General features: G+C 45.7%; 9 protein-coding genes across 9 annotated transcripts; 4 read left to right on the top strand and 5 right to left on the bottom strand.

Annotated features, from left to right (window-relative positions):
- Positions 1–643: 643 nt before the first annotated feature.
- On the top strand, positions 644–1789 carry TRIVIDRAFT_28993 (uncharacterized protein; the record flags this gene model as incomplete). The annotated part of the gene is made up of 2 exons (XM_014101864.1): positions 644–1172; positions 1242–1789. The coding sequence occupies 2 exons, from the start codon at positions 644–646 to the stop codon at positions 1787–1789; spliced, it is 1077 nt and encodes a 358-aa protein (XP_013957339.1).
- Positions 1790–2511: 722 nt separating this feature from the next.
- On the bottom strand, positions 2512–4460 carry TRIVIDRAFT_191681 (uncharacterized protein; the record flags this gene model as incomplete). The annotated part of the gene is made up of 5 exons (XM_014101863.1): positions 2512–3512; positions 3589–3770; positions 3846–4007; positions 4066–4240; positions 4298–4460. 5 exons carry the CDS (start codon positions 4458–4460, stop codon positions 2512–2514), a joined length of 1683 nt encoding a protein of 560 aa, XP_013957338.1.
- A 681-nt stretch (positions 4461–5141) lies between these two features.
- Positions 5142–6240, bottom strand: TRIVIDRAFT_191680 (uncharacterized protein; the record flags this gene model as incomplete). Its single annotated transcript, XM_014101862.1, has 4 exons — positions 5142–5415; positions 5484–5641; positions 5691–5957; positions 6034–6240. 4 exons carry the CDS (start codon positions 6238–6240, stop codon positions 5142–5144), a joined length of 906 nt encoding a protein of 301 aa, XP_013957337.1.
- Positions 6241–8053: 1813 nt separating this feature from the next.
- On the top strand, positions 8054–9128 carry TRIVIDRAFT_191679 (uncharacterized protein; the record flags this gene model as incomplete). Its single annotated transcript, XM_014101861.1, has 3 exons — positions 8054–8083; positions 8141–8512; positions 8571–9128. The coding sequence occupies 3 exons, from the start codon at positions 8054–8056 to the stop codon at positions 9126–9128; spliced, it is 960 nt and encodes a 319-aa protein (XP_013957336.1).
- A 604-nt stretch (positions 9129–9732) lies between these two features.
- Positions 9733–10752, bottom strand: TRIVIDRAFT_27816 (uncharacterized protein; the record flags this gene model as incomplete). Its single annotated transcript, XM_014101860.1, has 3 exons — positions 9733–10065; positions 10125–10170; positions 10226–10752. The coding sequence occupies 3 exons, from the start codon at positions 10750–10752 to the stop codon at positions 9733–9735; spliced, it is 906 nt and encodes a 301-aa protein (XP_013957335.1).
- Positions 10753–12794: 2042 nt separating this feature from the next.
- TRIVIDRAFT_28886 (uncharacterized protein) lies at positions 12795–13652 on the top strand (the record flags this gene model as incomplete). Its single annotated transcript, XM_014101859.1, has 1 exon — positions 12795–13652. The coding sequence occupies one exon, from the start codon at positions 12795–12797 to the stop codon at positions 13650–13652; it is 858 nt and encodes a 285-aa protein (XP_013957334.1).
- A 158-nt stretch (positions 13653–13810) lies between these two features.
- Positions 13811–15718, bottom strand: TRIVIDRAFT_2224 (uncharacterized protein; the record flags this gene model as incomplete). The annotated part of the gene is made up of 3 exons (XM_014100850.1): positions 13811–14451; positions 14507–15010; positions 15068–15718. Coding segments are annotated over 3 exons (1796 nt in total), but the record flags the coding sequence as incomplete, so codon positions are not given.
- A 1020-nt stretch (positions 15719–16738) lies between these two features.
- Positions 16739–17672, top strand: TRIVIDRAFT_28103 (uncharacterized protein; the record flags this gene model as incomplete). Its single annotated transcript, XM_014101858.1, has 4 exons — positions 16739–16870; positions 16922–17073; positions 17122–17357; positions 17410–17672. The coding sequence occupies 4 exons, from the start codon at positions 16739–16741 to the stop codon at positions 17670–17672; spliced, it is 783 nt and encodes a 260-aa protein (XP_013957333.1).
- Positions 17673–18046: 374 nt separating this feature from the next.
- Positions 18047–19414, bottom strand: TRIVIDRAFT_53800 (uncharacterized protein; the record flags this gene model as incomplete). The annotated part of the gene is made up of 1 exon (XM_014101857.1): positions 18047–19414. One exon carries the CDS (start codon positions 19412–19414, stop codon positions 18047–18049), a length of 1368 nt encoding a protein of 455 aa, XP_013957332.1.
- Positions 19415–19444: the final 30 nt, after the last annotated feature.

Here is a 19444-nt window from a genome sequence, read left to right as displayed (position 1 = left end):
CGTGTATTTCTATTTTATCACGAAGGGAACTAGAACAAAGCATAAAAATCGAGATCAATTTCTCTATCTCTCTACATTGACATACTGCAAGGCAGTGCTGTGAGATCCATTGTTGCGATTCGCCGCTTAGAGGGGGTTATCTTCTGATACTAAAGGCAACAGCTCCTCTTCAATCCATTGCGAGAAAAGCTCTTTGTTGTTGTATATTGTTGTATACTGTTGGGTGTTGAATTCCACCGTAACATTCGGAATATAGAGGCGCCCTCCTTAACTGGCATTTCTTCCGTCCCATGGCACGTGAAAGATGATCTTAAGACTTAAGCAGAGAGAGACGGGGGAACGAGTTTGCAACCCTGATTACAAGGTAGTTAACCCACCGGGCGAGTTGTGGCCTACCTCGCGCCTAATCCACTGACCCCCAAATGGCTACGGCGCTGTGATTGTCGCAATTGTCCCATGCTAGCTTAGGCTAGCAAGAGGGGCAGCATCCGACGGCTGTCGAGCATCCGGCCCATACACTATCCGGTGCGCCATCCGGACAATGGCGACCTTACTACTCCGTGCCGATTATAACTTGCTGCTGCTCCGTGCGGCCGGCGGATTCCTGTGCAAGCCCTGAGGCCGCCAGCTATTGAACGCAATCATGGTTGCCCCGCAGAGTTTTGTCTACAATATCTCCCCCAGCCGGGTTGTCTTTGGGAGTGGAAAGCTCCGAGCACTGCCCGGGGAGATGGCGAGGCGTGAGTTGCGCTCCCCATTGATCCTGACTACTCCTGGACAGATCCACCAAGGCGAGATAGTCAAGGTTACTTTAGGCGCTGGACACATGTTTACCGAGGCGACTATGCACACCCCAACAAGCGTCACTGAGAGGGCCCTGGCGTATGCGAAGTCCGTCCTCGCCGACTCGATTGTTTCTATTGGCGGAGGGAGCACTATTGGACTCGGCAAGGCTATCAGCATTCGCACCGGGCTGCCCCACATCTGCATCCCGACAACATATTCTGGCTCAGAGATGACGCCCATTCTCGGCGAGTCGGCTGACGGAATCAAGAAGACGAGGAGTGACCCCAAGATTCTTCCCGGGACAGTCATTTACGATGTAGATCTGACTATGACTCTTCCGGTTGGCTTGAGTGCCACTAGCGGCATGAACGCAATCGCCCACGCAGGTATAGCCTTCTTTGTTATCCTTTCTACTGACGGAGTGAGGTCTTGAGAAATTTTAACTAAGTCTGTAGCGGAGGCGTTGTATGCTCACGACTCGAACCCAATCATCTCCCTGCTCGCCGTTGAAGGTATCAAGTCCCTTGCAGAATCTCTCCCTGCCATCATGGACTCGCCAACAGACCTGAATGCCCGATCTACGGCGCAGTACGGCGCCTGGCTTTGCGGACTCTGTCTTGGGTCCGTTGGTATGGCTCTCCACCACAAACTCTGTCACGTCTTGGGCGGGAGTTTCAACCTGCCTCACGCTGAGACGCACGCTGTTGTACTGCCCCATTCTTTGGCATACAATGCTCCAAATATTCCGGAGGTTATGAAGAAGCTGGCGGATGTGCTCCCAGGCAGTAATGGCGATGCTGTCCAGGGACTCAACCTTCTTTTAAAGCGCCTGAAATTGCAACGTGGATTGCAAGATTTCGGGTTCAAGGACGAAGACATCGATAAGGCGGCTGGTATTGCAGTTAGTAATCCTTATTCTAACCCACGTTCAATCGAAAGGCCTCTTATTAGAGAGTTGATTAGAAGAGCGTACGCCGGTGAGGATGCAAGAGTAGATATGTGAAACAGGCTTAATCTCAGCTACAAGACTGAAGCAAGGTAACAGTGGAAACTTTGAGAAGGAAAAGAATTGGCTAAAGAACACCAATGGGATCGACTTGGCTAAGCAAACTTATAAGTGTCATAACTGTGACGACTGGGTCTATTTCCGAAGGTAAATTGGTCATTGGATTTATGTAAGTAGCAAGTTACGGTGAATTAGAGCAATTGTGGTTATGAAGTATTTAATAAGGGTTAGTTTCTAGTGAAAGAGTTATCTCAACGGCTGTCTAAGATATATAACGATGAAACGGAGTATGTAAGGATGAGGTTTTTGGATACTGAAAGACGAATTCCATTGGGCCTTCGCTGATGGGTTGTTTTCGGTGTCCTTCTGTATGTGGCGATTTTTGGCTTGATTTAAAAATTATTGTCCTGGTAATTGGGGCCAGTCTTCTATTAAATGGCCCGCTGGATTGAGTCGTATCAGAAATTGTAGCACAAAAAAAGGAGGAGTAACGAAGTCAAAGAATGCGGTATACAATAATGACGGTAATTAACTCTAAATTCGTTTAATACGGAGTAATTCTCTTCTTGATATAGTATGATTCAAGCCACAAATCCAGATTGAATATGCGTACCTCCTTTCAGCTACCCAGCTTCCGAGTCTCTGACAATTCGTCACAACAGCGCAGCCTCAGTGAGTATTTATTCAACAGTTATTTCAGATTCTCCTACTTAAATAGTTTAATGTGAAAACGGGAGCTGTCTGTACTCAACAGTTTCTTCCGGGTATGGCCACGCTGGCAAATCGACAAATGCCGGCTGTAAGAAATGTGCCAGCTCGCCATCCTCGGGGTTGACCTGGGGAGCAGACCAACCATCTCCAAGCCATGATAGCCGGTTAGTCTGGGTTTCTTCACTGTATACATAATTGAAATCTTCCCAGCGTGGTGATCGAAGAGTCTCCAGTGCATGCAAGGCACTACCCGGCCAGATTCCCACAATTCGGTCTCCCTTGCCACCATTACTCTTATACCAACTGCTGCATTTATCGATGTACACGGTATCTTTGAAGTACCTATCAATGATTTCTGAGAAGTCTTTCACACGGGCGGACTTTGGTTCCATGCTCGAGATATTCTCCTTTTGAAGTTTCCGTATGCATTTGATAATGTAGTCCCCCGTCTTCTCGATCATGGTCGTGAGTGGTCCCGTGCCGATGGCTGCATTAGGACCTAGCATCATGAAATAATTAGGAAAGCCATCAGTAGCCAGAGATAGATAGGTCTCGGGATACGGTTCAAACTTCTTCATCATGGTTTGGCCATATTTCCCAACCACGGGGAAAGGTGGCGGCGCCGAAGTCTGAAAACCAGTTGCGCAAACCAAAACGTCCAGTTCCTTGATTTCTCCATTTTGTAGCACAATACCAGTGTCCGTAGCTTTAGAAATGGGAGTATTGATGAAGTCGACATTATCTTCACCAAGCGCTTCAAGATATCCAGGGCCAGGTGTCAGCCTTCGGCAGCCCACACTAAAGTTTGGCATTAAAACTTCAAGAATGTGTGGTTTTTTTGCCAGTTTTTCTTTCATAAGCGCTGCAAAGTCCGTACGAGCAAGCTTCTGCATTTCCGAATCTTTGAAGGTAAGAGAATGTACCGAGTTGCCATCTCTTTCGATAATGGTTCGGAAATTCAGGTAGTATTGAGGGTCATTTGTGAATTTTGCCTTGTGCTCCGGAGAAACTACAAGATGTTAACCTTCCCAGTCTTCTTTTCGTAGCGTCGCGACTCGTAATCAATTGAATTGAGTAAAACTTACAATCAATGCTTCCTAATCCAAGAGTCTTCATTGCCGAATCTCCAAACGGTCTGGAGATCCATGTCGTGCTCCGAATAAAGCAGCTTAAATGCGTGCCACTTGCTCGCTGTAAAGCAGGAATAATCTGGATGGCGCTACTTCCGCCACCAATAATACCAACTCTTTTTCCTTCAAAAGTAATACTAAAGACAAGGTTAACATTTTCCTTTTTCAAAAAACTAAATAAATGAATAAATAAAATAAGGAATTGTTCATACCTATCGTCCCATACAGCTGAGTGAAGTACGGGGATTTTCATTTCACCAACTCCTGGAATATCTGGCCAAGAAGGTTCGTTTAGCATTCCCCGCGCACTGATGACAACATCGGCTATATCAACTATAGTCTCTCCAGTTTCCAAATTCTTAACCGTAACCTCCCTAAAAACATGTTAGTTCGAAACATGAGAAGACATATATATATATAAATATCTCGCACCATTTTGAGATATCCTCCTTCCACTTCGCGCCGATTACTTTATGTAGTGTCTTGATGAATCGGTTCACAGAATATTTTTCCGCAACCGACTCCAGATATTTGCAAATTTCTGCCGCAGGGGCATAGAACCGGCTCCAATTCGGGTTGGGTGCAAATGTGTACTGATATGAATGTGCTACCGGAAGGTGTTATACATTAATGAGATCTCTTCAATAGCGGATATAAAACATACCAGGAATGTCGCAAGCACAACCCGGGTAGCGGTTCTCATGCCAAGTGCCTCCAATCCCGGAGTTCTTCTCATATATGGTTAGTTTCACGTTGCGTAGTCGCTCTGGTATCCGAACGCCGCAATAGATTCCCGAGAAACCGGCGCCGATGATGATAACACTCATTGGTCGAAAATTCTCCACGACTCGAGGGTAAGCTGTAGATGCCTGAGACTTGGGTTGCGTCGTGTCAATTCTGGAACCGTTCGTCTTCTCATTAGTAAGACCAAGGTCTAACTCTGCTGTTGGTGGAGGAACCATGTTCATTAAGGCTCTGAAGTCCGCGAAATATAAGTGACTGATTGACTTTTTTTGCGAAGTCAAGAGAGACTGAATCGAGGGCAATTAAGGGAATTTAAAATCTTTACTGGGCCTCTTTACATGCCCATGGTTGCTAGATGACATAACTTGGTCGGATTCCTCATGCGCATAAATTGATCAATAATGAGAACCGGGCCGAGAACATCTTCATGTGCCGCGGGTCGTCGCCTACCCACGGAAGCAGGATCCGTATTACTGGACACCGTGAAGCCTGAGGGGAAAGAGGGGACGCCAAAGCTTAAGTCATCTAATTTTCTCCTTTTGTCCAGCAGCATTAAGGCGTTTTCAGGGAGACAGGAACGGCTGTTACAGAAGAGCTGAAATGACTAGAGCCTGACTACATGTTATTTCATCCCGGGAGCCAAATCGAGAGATGTCTTCGATATACTACTGCTTTCCTCTACTCTAAGCATTATTTTTGAAGTATATCGTGCAAGTGCAGCTAATTAAAGATTGAAGGAGTCTGTTCGATGCTGTAGGCATCTCTTAATCTATATCCGGTACAGGCAGACCGTTTATGTACTGCATTTGCTTTCCCTGAGCCTTCATCGCCGCTTCTGCATTTCTGTATCGCATATCGATTGCCTCCTGCTTTGTAACAAGAACAAATTCGTAATTTATTAATGCACACCCGACATCAACACCATACTGTTCAGCAATTCCTTTGTCCTGTACTGTCTTCAACTCCACCACAAGCGTACTCTTAACGCCAAAAACTGCATCTGATGTTTCATATGGATCATTCTTCAAGTATAAAGCACTGCATGGAATAGTTAATTGGGAAATTTACAACAGCGTAGAGCGGATGTATCAGCGCGATAAACGTACGTGATAAGGGGATCATAAACCGGGTGGTCAAACATAAAGTGCATGTGACTTGGGCGGTAACAATGTCGATTGAGGGTTCCAAGAATTTTTCCTACCGGGCCATCACTTGGAATTGGATATGGGACCGGGACAATGGCTTTGAACCAGAAATTCCCGTCCTTGTCGCTCGTAAGGACAGCTCGTCCGTTAATGATCTGCGTATTGAACATCATAAAATCCCTTGGAGTCGGTCTCCCACACATCAATTCTGGCATTCTCGATTGGCTGCCCTGCCAAGTTGCGAACTTTGCAGATGACAAGAAGTGGTTTTCCCTGAGGATCAGTCGAGATGTTGGCACCATTGGTAACATCCTCCGCTTCGTGAGTGTGGAATGGTCCTAATACTGTCCCTTCTGTCGAGCCTTTTGGCTTGGGGTGGTCAATCGCATCAACAAGTAAAGAAACTCCAAGGATATCCGAAAGTAAAATGAATTCCTTGCATAGGCATATATTAGTGGTGGTTGATGGGATTGTGGAACATGTATCGTCACACTATCCGCGATGCGCTTACCTGACGTGTATCAGTACATGTTTGACCAACTTTGGTGAGGAACTCTATTGCAGCCATCCACTCTTCCGTACTGAGTCTCGGTTCCCGTACTAAATCATGGAGATGAACAACAAGTCTTTCAAACAGATACCTAACACGTCTATCGGAACAGCTAGAATTCGCGATTTGAACATTCTCTGTGATGTTTTCAGTGGTGAGGTCTAGCATTTTGACCATTGTATTGAGCGTTTTGTGAGCCGACATGTTGATGGTAGCAAATGATAGAAAGCAGAAGTAGTTGTTTGACTTAATTTGATGGGCTCTCCAGTTGAGGTCGCGCATCAAATGAATTAAGAAGCATATCCCCTTCAAAAGTCTATAAGGCATAGTACAACACTATAAACACTTGATACGCTGCTATATGCCGCGTAGCCTCTTTCTCCTTGCCAATTTATTCGGGACGCTAGCTCTGCACCACCCTGGAGAGCTTTTCGCTTGGCAGTACAGAAATCGGATCTGGGAGTTCAGAGGGCCGACGATGCGTGTGGGGCGGATGCGTTCGGGATGGTTCTGGTGTCTTTCCGACCCGGGTCCGAGCCATTTGCCTGTCATGCAATCAGATTAGTCTGAGAAACCCAAATTCGTCGTTAAGGCTTGTCCATTTAACAGCCGTCAGAACGCTAAAGCTAGACATTGCCAAAAGCCACCAAAAGACACTTCCACGGCCGGCGACATACTCAAGGGGCACACATTTGTCTCCTCTGTATTACGCAGGACGCCTTGCCAGCCTTGAAACATCCTACGAAAGGCAAAGCGAAGTATCCGTCGATTTCAATACCCTTATCACTCAAACGTCCGCAAAAATGCCCCTCTTTCAAGAAACCTCCTACAATGATCGCAGCCTTCGAGTAAATCCAACAAATGAACCGCCCTTTGCCAAGGTTGACTTCACGGCCACCATTAGCCACCGGTGGTGAAGATGAAAAGTATGAGGTCATCATAATTGGTGTAGGTAAGGGTTCAGACAAATTTTGTGCAGATCAATTGATAAGATAATGCCAAGGCAGGCCCTGCGGGAATGATGTGCACATTAATGCTCGCTCGTTGTGGACTTGGAAAAAAAAATTGTATGCTGTGATGCCAAACCTGGAATGCTGAAAGCTGGCCAGGCCGATGGTCTTCAGCCTCGCACGTTGGAAGTACTGAAAAGCCTGGATGTTGTTGACGAGATCCTCAACTATGGATGTCATATGTCCGAGGTCGCTTTTTGGAACTCCAAAATAAACACATCGCCTCATGATGCTCCCGGAATTGGGCGTACATCCTTTGCACCTAACGTGGCAGTGGCAGCAAGATATAAGCACGAGGTTACATGTACCATACACCAGGGCCGGATCGAACGGATCCTCGAAAGCAACTTCAAATACTATGCACCGGACTTCATTCGTAGAAACGCCCGATTCATAGATTCTAGATGGACGAAGTAGGTGATGCTGAGTTTCCTGTCAAGGCGGAGATTGAGCTTGAAGATGTTGTTGGCGCTAAAGCACGCAAGGCTGCACGCGCCAAATATCTTAGTGCTAGTCACCAGCCCTGTCTACAGTTGCTTGGAACCTCGGACGGGAGACTTGTCGCGTGGTTCCCCGTCTCGATCCGGGGGGTTTTACATAGATATTACACTGCTCCACTTCCCCAGGTGAGATTCCTATATCGGCTCTGTTCGGATACGGGCTTGTTCAGTGGGCACGCAATACTGCATACTAAGCTTCGGTTTCCAGGTTTATGTCTCATGTATATGTGCAGGATTATATACAAAGGCTCCTGGAACTCCCGATAATATCTTTCTTAGTTGAGTGTTCTATAGTACAGCTTTCATTGGCGTTCTGCATCAGTCCATTGAACTTACCAACCCTCATGCGTGGGTTGTAGCATCTATTTTCATTATTCCTCTTCTCTTGTTTCTTTCTCTTTATTATTTAGTACAAACTACAGACTAGCTGCATTACGTCTAGACGTATTTCAGCCTCCAAAGCCTTTCATAATGGGCGACTACTCAGAGTCATGGCTCAAAGCATGTAGATTTCAATACATATACTTGCCAATGAAAGGAGGTGCCTAACAAATCCAGTTCGAGGAATACCTAGGCGTTCGACCGATCCTCAACGGCACTGCTGATGAAATGCGCGTCATGCAAGAGGAGATGATGGCGGCACTTGCAGCACAATACCCCCCCATCCCTGATTCAATCAAGACCCATGATGGCGTACACGATTCTTTCAACTATCGCATTTTTTGCCCGGCCGCCGCCAAAAGCGACAAACTCCCTGTTGGAGTATACTATCACCCCGGGGGTCTTGTCATTGGACCGTCTATTGCGGATGACTATTTCTGCGCCGCTGTTGCAAGCAGCAAAATCATCGTCATTTCGATAATGTATAGATTATCACCAGAGCATAAGGCACCAGCACACCTTGAAGATGCGCTCAGTGGGTTTGAATGGGTAGGTCTTATGTCACAAATAAGCAGGGCTGAAACTGATAGAGCTAATACCTACGCAGGCGTATAACAATGCTGCTGAATTCGGAGGCGATTCAACGAGAATATACGCCATAGGCGTCTCGGCCGGAGCTGGGCTTGCTATTTCTGTCACTCGCAAGGTCCTTTTGGGCCAGTCTTCACTGCCACCTGATACGGTCAAAGGCATTGCTGTCTTCTGTCCCGTTGCGTTGCACCCCGACCACATCCCGAAATATTACAAGTCAACTCATACATCTTACACCGAGATGGAGAATAATGTGCCACTTTTGAACGCATCAACAATGCGACTATTCTTCGACCTTGCAGGAAATAATGCTGAATCTGAGGACTATTTTCCAATTCGAGATTCGAACATCTTGGGGCGATTATCACCCATGTATGTATGTACCAGCGAGCTGGATCCAGTGCGAGATGATGGAATGGTGTTGGTGGCATCCTTGAAGGATTCCAGGATTCCCGTCAAGTCTGACCATTATCTTGGCCTTCCACATTGCTTCTGGATAGTTCCTTCTTTACCCGAGACTAGGACATTTTATGAGAATGCTATTACTGGAGTGCAATGGGTTATTGGGATATAGCCACCACCGCCTCAAGGCTTCTGCTATTATTGTGAGATAGAATTAAGAGGAAGCTGAAAAAAAGAAAATCGCTTGAAAATATAGACATAGCAACATTGAACGTTAGCGATGGGCTATCTAGAAGGTCAGCTTAGCAGATTTCGAATTGATGTAGTTCCTCAACACTGAGTATGTCTCGGCGATTCAGCTCCAATATAATGTAACGTATGTACCGTCCCATGTTTTTCCAGAGAGGCCAATAATCTATATGCTAATTCGCTACAACAATGGCGTTGATTAGGTTTCCATTCAATGCCGACGATACCCCGCAGGACATTCCTATTGTAGATGCAGTTAAGGCAAGAGTTCAATTAATGCCGCAATGGAAGATCTGCTTAGTTAGTAGATATGATATCAATAGTAAGTCTTCACAGTTACACCTCTGTCCTAGAATAATGCGTCACCTTATCTTTCAAAGTGAATCATCCTATTTATGACGTTAATCGTGAGCAAGTTCATAATCACGGAGAAGCTTGCGACCAGAAGATAACAGGAAGTTCACGAACAAAACGCACCGCCAGCGTAATTACAATTGAATAACCACAAAGTCTGAATGAACCTCAGACTACAAAACGTAGCCTTCTAAAGTCTCTTTTGTCCTCTTCTCAACCGCATGATAGCGATTCTCTTCCCAGATCTCCCCTCCTTCACCAAACCGATTGCTCAAGCGTCGCAAAAAGAAGTCCATATTTTTCACAGCTTGTGGAAAGGCATTTTGGAACGTACTGTAGATGTGCTCCACGGTCGGCTTTGTAGCAGCCTGAGAGATCTCGTCTTTGAAAAGCGCCAGGTATTTGCGATTGTGCTCCAGGTCGGCGGCAGTATCAAGTGACCATCCATCTTGGAGATGACCAACAATGATCTTGGTAGGCTTAAGCGACTCAATCAATTCAAGGACCTGTAGACACCATATTGTAAGAGACCTCCCTAGAAAGCGTTAATTCACAGAGTTCTTACCGATTGCCACGCATGGAGAATTTCCGGCGTTTCAATTTCCTCCGCCCTGTGCCGTATCGATAAGGACATGATATGGCGAATGTTCAATTAGGCGCTCTTACCAGAGATGTGTGCTTCTCCCATACAATACGTCACCGGTGATGACGGTCCTCTCCGTTGGCAGCCAGAAAAGCGTGTGATCCACTGCGTCACCTTGTACTGGCCCTAGAAGCATAATTGGGCTTTCTGGATCTTTCTCGAGAATGACAAAGCTGTACGGGTAGGGATCAGGTTTCCTGGGCACCTGTGGAATCTCGTCTCTGCCAAAGATGGTTGGCCAATGTTTAATCTTCTCATCGTATTCCCTGTCAATTCCCGCCCTAACATAAGGTGCGGCATAAAACTTCGCGGATGGGAATGCCTCTAGGATAGGATTGGCACTGATGTAATGGTCGGGGTGGTGGTGCGTAACAAAGACGGCCTGCAAAGCATTCGGGGTTTTGTCCTTGATGAATTGAACAACGCGAACGGCATCCGAGATCAATAATGGAGGGTCAATCAGCATAGCAGATTTGGTGCCAACAATGAGTGTCGTGACACTTGATAGGCCCTTTTCAGATGAGGATATGTGATACGTTTGAAGTGGCATGGTGGTTGAAGTTGCAGCATAGGAGGTTGTAGCGATTTTTATGCGTTCAACTAGATGCTAATCACCAACTGTTCGAGAAGTATGCAACACGATTTGGACAACAACGCCCGTCCGCTAAGCTATATATATACCCAATAGCGAAGTTTTCAGTTGTCAGATACGCGACGAATTTGGTGCATTAGGCGACAGAAAGTAAGCAGTAGGGAAGTGTTTCATCCGGAAGGGGTCTGGTGCGACGGCACGAGACCTTTAAAAAGTCTGGGGATTCGCTTTGCCGCTGGGACCTTGGGTCGTATCCTCTCAGCCGGCTGCAGCGTAAGCCATATCATCACGGAGGTAAGCCAACTAGTCTAAATTAGGCTTTGCTCCCTGGCTACCTAGCTTAATTAGTCCAGCTGGATCTGGCTAAACCGGGACCTATACTACCACCTCCCCTACCTGTGCACACGGTCTACATTACCTATGCCATGATCCAAGAATTCCAGAGTGCGTGGGAAAAAGAAGGCCTCCCACTAAACACCTGCCTTGACGTGGCCGAAGTTGTCGCGGCTATTGCGCTGGAAGGAAATTTAAATGGAGAGAGTGTTTATATGGAAGGTGGAAACTCATGACTCTTTGAGGAGAACCTCCGGCGCCTTCAGCCTCAATGGCTTGGTGAATTTGCCTTCCGGAATTTAAGAAAAGGACAAACTTATCTGGCCATGGTATGATACGATTTTGCCTTCAGTTTTAAGCGATCTAACCTCTTTATAACAGCTAACACATTTGCAGGGCTCGAAGTGGAATATAGTCGGGGAACTCTAGTTTCAAATATTGCTTAGATTTTTAAGGCGCAAATGGCTAAATACGGCTATGAAGGCACAGGAAGAGTAATTTAGTACGTATCTAATATCTCAGATAACATAGCTATATTACCTTTTTCAGCAGTTCTTTCAATCCGTTCATCAGTGTGACTTTTGTATTGCACCTAAGAGGGACAATGTAAAAGGCAATATATTTAAGGCTATGAAAGAGTATGAGTTGCTGTTGTAAAACTGAGAGGAATCGTAACTTGTATATCTACAGTATATCCAAGCTGTATGCTTTTAATACTTAAGGAAATATTTACAAAGAAAATTTGTGATATGAGAAATAAAGCTGTGTATGTAGGTTATGATTAAGCAGTAATAAACGCTAGTATGTGATAGATAATTTAAGATAGGTAACCTTGCTGTGGTTAAGGTTTAACGTAGAGGATATTAGTGTAATTTAAATCAGGGGCTAGTTGTATACTCCCTTAAAATGTAATATATTTTTTGGGCTATTTTTGGTTTAAAAATGTAAACTGCAGATGTCAAGCACTTATATATAGAGGTTAAACTTCATATTAAGATAGGCTATGACAACTATATCATCAACTGATATCCCAAAAGGCAACAATTCTCTACGGCTCTAGATTATTTAACCACGCTATACTTGAAGCACGCTGCTTTATAATATTTTCGGGCTGCTCTATGTTGACTATAGATCGAGTATAATGCCGAAGTAGTTAAGTTGCATTGCCTCCTCTAATGGTAAGGCCTACGTAGTGTATGCCGCTAGTATTCTGTCTTTGTGGTCCGGTATGAACTGAGCCATGTTCTTGATCACCTTGGTCTTATTGCCGGGATGATAGTCAAAGACGATAAATTGCGTATTACCAGCAAGCTGGTATTCCCCCCCCAAAAAAAAAAATGAAAAAAGGCGGTACATTACAGGGAATTTCTACGGGGATTCCACAAAGTAACGTGTAGAGAAAAAAAAATTATGTTTTTCAACGGACTACGGCGTCCAATCGGTGCAGTAGGATACTGTACTAGCCTGGCGCAGAATAGAAATCAGGTCTACGCATATTTTCGGCAGCTTGGTTATTTCGCCGAAGTTGCCAACTTGACGACGCAGCTAAGAAAATAGTAGACCCGCTTTGTAAAGATATAAAAAAGACTACCCTAGGAATGCCTATATATTATGACAGCAATCTATTTTGTTCTTAATAATCTCTACGTCTACTTCAACCGTACAAAATGTCAACTTTTTTACATCAGGCACCAGGCTTGGACGTTGTGCATGAGCGCCTCCGGCTTGAAATTGATGGAACTCAAGTAGACCTAGCACTCTTCCGACGAGCCGGCAAATATACGCCTATCTTGTTTCTTCACGGCTGGGGTAGTTCCAAGGAGGACTATGTCGACGTCCGGCTTTATTCCGCATTTGATGGTCATTCATTTCTAGCATACGACGCACCTGGATGCGGCGAAACCTGGTGCGCGGATCTGTCGAAAGTGAATATTGCCTTTCTCGTTGAGACGGCGAAAGCAATTCTCCATCACTTCCAAATCTCTGAGTTCCACGTCGTGGGACACTCCATGGGTGGTCTGACAGCCCTTGAGCTTGCGCACAGCAACCCCATGTCCATCCGCAGTTTCGTCAACATTAAAGGCAATCTTGCTTCTGAAGATTGTTTCATTAGCCGACAAATATTTGATTGGGAGGGCGAGAATATGGATGAATTTCTCAATGGCTTTATGTTGGGGTGCCGCCAGTCATCCTTCTTCTCCATGGCCTTATATGCTTCTTCAATTCGGCAGCGAGTCCAACTTGGCGCAATTAGAGGCATCTTCGAATCTATGGTGCAGTTATCAGATAATGGCGATCTTTTGACAAAATTTTTAAGCTTTTCGTTCCCAAGGGCTTTCATGTTTGGCGAACAGCATGCAAATCTTTCGTATCTATCGGAACTCAAAGCTACTGGGGTTGAACTTATGGAGATTCCAAAGTCTGGCCATTTCCCTATGTATTCTAACCCTGTAGCTATGTGGCTGGCGATACAAGATTTTATATATAGAGCAGAAAGCCGCGATCTCTCTCCGATCCGGCAATAAGAAAAGCAGCGTAGCGTCTTAGTAGTATACCTCGACAGGCCCGCTGGATGGCCGTTTAATAGAGTGTAAATATACAGTGGTTATTGCCTGTAAAACACATTTCAAGATGCTCAGAGCTCAAGCGATAATAAATATTAATTTAATACAGCGTTTCTATATCACTGCTCGAAGCCATCATCGGCCAGTAGAGTCCTTGGGCGCTATCTATGCTTAGTGAAGCATTGATGAACTCAAGGTCGGGCATTGGCTGAGAGAGTAGATCGTGGAAAAAGGGTTCAGATAGCACCATATCTGCCGTTATATCTCCCGGCACGGCCGTTGGGCCGAGACCTCTTCTTCTAACACTCACGCTGTGTGTAACTTGTTCTGGCGAGGCAGATGCGTGCTGAGCCTTCATTTTCGTTTCAACAGGGGCAAATAGAGCTGCCATAGCATCCGCATGTTGCTTGAACTCGGCAGCCACAAAATTGCCATTACCCTTCAGCTGTGAGAGAAACTGTACTGCCATTTCAAAGGATTCTCTGTCAGCTTGTCCGTCTTTGGCATCAAGCAAGCTTGAGATAGCTAAGACTGTTGCTGCGGTGAAGAGGTACTGGGTATAAAAATAGTCGAACATCATGAAAGTGCCGCTTATCCATGAATCGGTAAGGATTTGGCATGAGTGTCGCGCACACCGGATGCATGCATCAGATAGAGCGCTTGCAGACTCTGGAATGTCCGAAGTTGAGTCCATCTCAACACTCTTAATACGTGTGCGAAAGACCTGAAGAAGGACTGGACGAGTAGCAAGTATCACAAGCTGAAAATGTCATTACTCATAGCTAATTGCTGATAATTGACATGTGGGACTTTACCTGGTTGAACAGTAGGTACAGGGATTCTGCCCTTTGATCTGCTGCATTGTCTCGTGCTGAGTCCATCTGTAATGTCAAGGGTAAATCTTTGAGCCATTGATGGAGATCCGATAAGCTATCATGGACTCGTTGCGATAATGAGTCTTGCTGAGAGCTTTTGCCGTATATTGAATGAGTTATTCGCCCTGATATCCTTGCTAAGCCTATCATTGCGACAGAATACGAACAGTCTTCAAAGTCGCTGTGCAAGACCTTGTTTGATGGAAGGTCTACGTCAATATCGCTGTCATGAATTGCGACTGGATACCCTAATTTTGTTGCCCACATTCTATCGAATGTATAAGCAGTCCACCAAACTCGAATTCTGTGCTCACGCGCTGCAGGATCAGCAAGAAGAGGCTCGGGGACGTTAAAATTTAGACCCATTATAACGGAAACTCGCATGGCGAAACCAGCTAGGCTGTAGGCAGAATGTCGTCGATTCAGACAAAGAGAATAGTATGACTATGATGCGGCGTTAATATGATTTTGTATTACAGCTGCTTTCATAACTTGACATACCAGCAGGAGCCACGTCTCTACCATTTCAACGGTTGGGCGCTCACTGATGACACGGAGAACTTTGGTGGATTTAGCAAAGTACTCCAGTCCAGGGAAACTTTTACATGTAGCATATGTTCGCGTTGAATACATCTTTCCGATTGCAAATAGCACCCAAAGTTTACTCTGGAGGAGAACCCCCATGGATTCAGGATTTTGTAGGCTCCGCTCGAGCTCCTCAAGGACCGTGCTGCGGCAAACAATGTGGTGCCAACGTCCAAGACACCTTAATGCAGCATTGACAAGAAGACGCGCCTGCGGTGGGCTAGGCCATGCACAAGCCGCATCACTCAAGGCCAGGAGTTGATCATCCGCTGGAAAATTTACTCGAGGTAGATGGCTGTGTTCAGAATCAGACATTGCCTGGCGGAAGCGCGTCGCAAACGCCGAATCTGAGGCTTCGGAGAGAAGGATAGGTGTATGGGGGACAGCCATATCAATGAACCAAGGCGTAGACGCTACATCAGGGTCCTGTATCGGTGACGCCGCAGCTTGGAGGTCTGCACCTTGAATGGTTTCCAAGGAATTTCTATTTGGTGTATCAATTGGTGGTCCCAATTGAGATACACGACGGCGAAGTCGTTCGTTTTCTTGAATCAGCTCGTCAATGTATCTACGCGGTCAGCACAAATCATCGTCCAAGGATATCGTATTGTCATTGTATGCGGCACAACTTACTGTTGGCTAACTTTTACTAATCTATCCTTTTGAGGATAGATGCACTCTACAGCCTTGTTCGCCCGTCTACAGTTATTGCAAGGCTGGCCCCCAGAGCATTTCACTCTTCGCGAATGGCATTTACGACAGCTGATGGCGTATTACAATGTTAGCATATAATCATGGTCATTGCCAATGCTTTCCGAAACCGGGGGTTTGCCATACGCTATTGACCTAGCCTTGGGCACATATGGGGCTTTCATCGCAGAAGCAGTACCCAGCATATCCTGCTCGACTATTCCTGGTATTGCGTCAGTTATTGCACCTCGAGCCAAGACTTTGATTGTGTCAAAAGATTAAGAGTGTCCAATGCTGACTTGCAGGAAGAAACTGATAAAGCAAGGCAAAAAAAAAAAAAGACTCAAGGGTATGATTAATACGTTGAAGGCGAAATCTCGGCATATGCGCGTTTTGGCCGACAAAAAGTGGACTAGTTTTCGGTAAATTGGTGATGTTGCCGAAAAGCTAGTACTAACAAGGTTAAATATCTTGAGCCCCACTATGGCCACTTTGGCTCAAGGCGAAACATTCCGCCACTGAAGAGCCCAATTGGCACCAAATACCTGAGATGGTAAAGTCACATCCACAGTCATCTAGTAAATAAATACCTGTATTTATATTGGCTCTTGTGGCGAATTGGCATTTGGGCAGATGTTGATATTTTTTCCACTTCAACTTTATTTGTTCTGATTCTATTTGAATCATTGTACTAGATACATTACTACGATTTTGTACTTGATACCTAGTAGGTACCTGGCGAAGGGTTCGCAACTTCTTTCTACGTCAACATCGCTGATTGTTGTGTCATTTACCTTCATTGCTTTTTTCTTTGTATCTAAACTTTTAATGCAGTTCAGAAAGCGAACTTAGACATAGAAAGACTGCCATTAATGCAGAGTATCATTTTCGCCAGTCATGACAGCTGCCATTCACAATCCGCAACTACGATTGCTCAATGCTCTCCGAGCCAATTCTAAACCTATCATGACATTTTTGGGCCTTCCATCATTTCGTACAGCTCAGATTATAGCTCAGACTGGCGTCGATGTCAGTACCTCTGATCTTTTATGCTCTGGTCTCCCGCTGACAATAGAGAAGGGTATCATCATCGATTGCGAGCATGGACAGATTAGCGATGATTCTATGCATTCTTCAACTGCCGCTATAGCTGCTTTGGGGGTATCGCCCCTTGTTCGTCTAAGAATGGGCCACCCAGATTTAATCAAGAGAGCTTTGGATGCTGGGGCACAGTAAGCGGCATACACCCTTTCCAATATGTATACTAAATTTGATGCAAGCGGTATTGTTGTACCTCAAATCAATACTGTCGAAGAAGCCAAGACCGTTGTTTCCCATTCAAAGTTCCCTCCGCGAGGATGTCGAGGGCAAGGCTCGGCATTTCCAGCTATTGCTCATGGTATCGATCTCCCTACGTACTTGAAAACAGCAAACGAAACACTCATCACCTGCCTTCAAATTGAAACGAGAGCAGGGGTGGAGAATGTCGACGCGATATGTGCTGTACCTGGTGTGGGTTAGTGATTGAAGCACTAAAATTTCTATTTAATACACTAATTTCTATCAAGATATGATTTTTATCGGCCCTAACGATCTTTCCTTGTCAGTCCTTGGCTATGTTCCTGCGAGAGGTGACGAGCCAGAGTTTCTCGACGCCATCGAAAAGATTGTGGTTGCGGCCCGAAAGCATGGCAAATGGGTTGGCCGGCTTTCAAACAACGGGCTATTGTGCAAGGAACATCTGAAAATATTCGATACAGTGGCGATGGGGTACGATATTAGGGCAATTCAAAACTGGTATACATCCGAGTTGCGAGTTGCGCGATCGTGATACGTTGCGAAGTAGGAGAGAAATGCCACATGACTGCATAGTAATGAACAGGCGTATTAATTTGCATCCATGCTGCATGTACTGAATTTAATACAAAATTAGTTTCAAGGTAGTCACGGCAATTAGCATTTAATGACAGCTACTTAAGCATTTGGGACATAGAGCAATAGACCAACGTGTTGAACTCAAAGTTTAAGAACAGATTCGCGCTCGACGTCTAGCATAATGCATATAAAATATTTTAGTCTTTGACTGCCTAATAGTAGAAATTGATCTCCATTTGTAAAATAAGAGAATGTGACAGTCGACACTGTAACTTGGCTAATAACATCTCCTCAATTTTCACAACTCTAAAAATGGTTTACCACTAATCTTTATGTCTTGCGCTGAAGCGTGTGATAACCGAGCTTTTCTCGAGCTTCGGCTATTGTGGCTCCTCCAGCAATCATTACCTGGATACTGGATTCAATCTTCTCGATCCTTTGAGCCACTTCGGCTACCTCACGGGCTCTATCTCGCGGAACAACAACGACACCATTTGAATCGGCAACAACGATATCGCGCGGTTCAACACGTACCTTGCCAATGCCAATAGGCTCATTTATACCTCCAACTTGAACCCTGTCCTTGCCAGTTCGCATCCACCGTCCAGTAGTAAAGAGTGGATAATCATCGGCGATGACCTGGGTTACGTCGCGACATACGCCGTCGATAACAGTTCCAGCAATGCCTCGCAAGCCGGCCCACCGTGTCATAATATCGCCCCAAACGGTACAATCCGTGCGGCCATTGTTATCGATGACTACAACATCGCCTTCGGCAACGTCGTCAATGAAATCACCAACACTTCCTGGCGGATCACTGGCCGGTACGTAACGTACAGTGAAGGCCGGCCCTATAGTAGCCTTTTTGTAGTTGCTCAAAGGCATGATATTGAAGACCTGCCCGGGAATACCAAGTTTGTCAAGCGCATCAGAGACCCCAGGGGTATCTAAACCTGCGAACAGCGCTACCAACTCTTGATCGCCGGCACTGGATTTCTTGGGGTTGCCCTTGAGGGATGCCACACTTGTCTGAGACAGACTATCTTCGCGTATGGCTTCAAATTGTGTATCGTGCATCACCTCTGACACTGGATGACCTGACAGAACAGCCTGAACCATATGAGCCTGGCGACGTTTGATCCGCTCACCAAATTCCAGAACCTTATCGATGTGCTTGGCTGGGACAAACACCGTCCCACAGGTGTCAGCGATTACAAAGTCGTCTTGGTGGACAGTGACGCCTCGCATCTCCAGCGGCTTGCCAGACTCGACTTGTACCACTCGATTGCGTGCGCTTATCATAGTCACGCCGCGCCCATAAACTGGGTAACCGACCTCGCGGCTGCCGTCGATGTCACGACTCATACCATCGATGATGGTTCCGCGGATGTGTTTCTCTTTCGAGGCATTGGAAAGAATATCGCCCCAGCATGAAACGCCGTCTATTCCTCCAGAAATGACAAGAACACGATCGTCCGTTTCTACCGCATCAATGACTGGAGTGAGTAGATGGACTGTGGGAGTCGTATCAGTTTTGGGGCCAACTTTTATTGTGCTGGCCCGTCCCACAATTTTGGGACAGTTCCAGAGTGGGAGTAGGCCGTAGGTGGCGCCTTTGAGGTTGAGAAAGTCCAAGGCATCAGACACTGTATTAGTGTCGAGAGCTGAAAGTCTGTCCAAAGTGCTAGATTGACTCATCGTATCGAATGCGGCGAATGAAGGAGTATC

Source organism: Trichoderma virens, assembly GCF_000170995.1.
Source record: "Trichoderma virens Gv29-8 chromosome Unknown TRIVIscaffold_6, whole genome shotgun sequence".
Classification (NCBI taxonomy): Eukaryota; Fungi; Ascomycota; class Sordariomycetes; order Hypocreales; family Hypocreaceae; genus Trichoderma; species Trichoderma virens.
The sequence above is the reverse complement of the archived record's forward strand: the minus strand, read 5'-3'. Positions and strand labels throughout refer to the sequence as shown.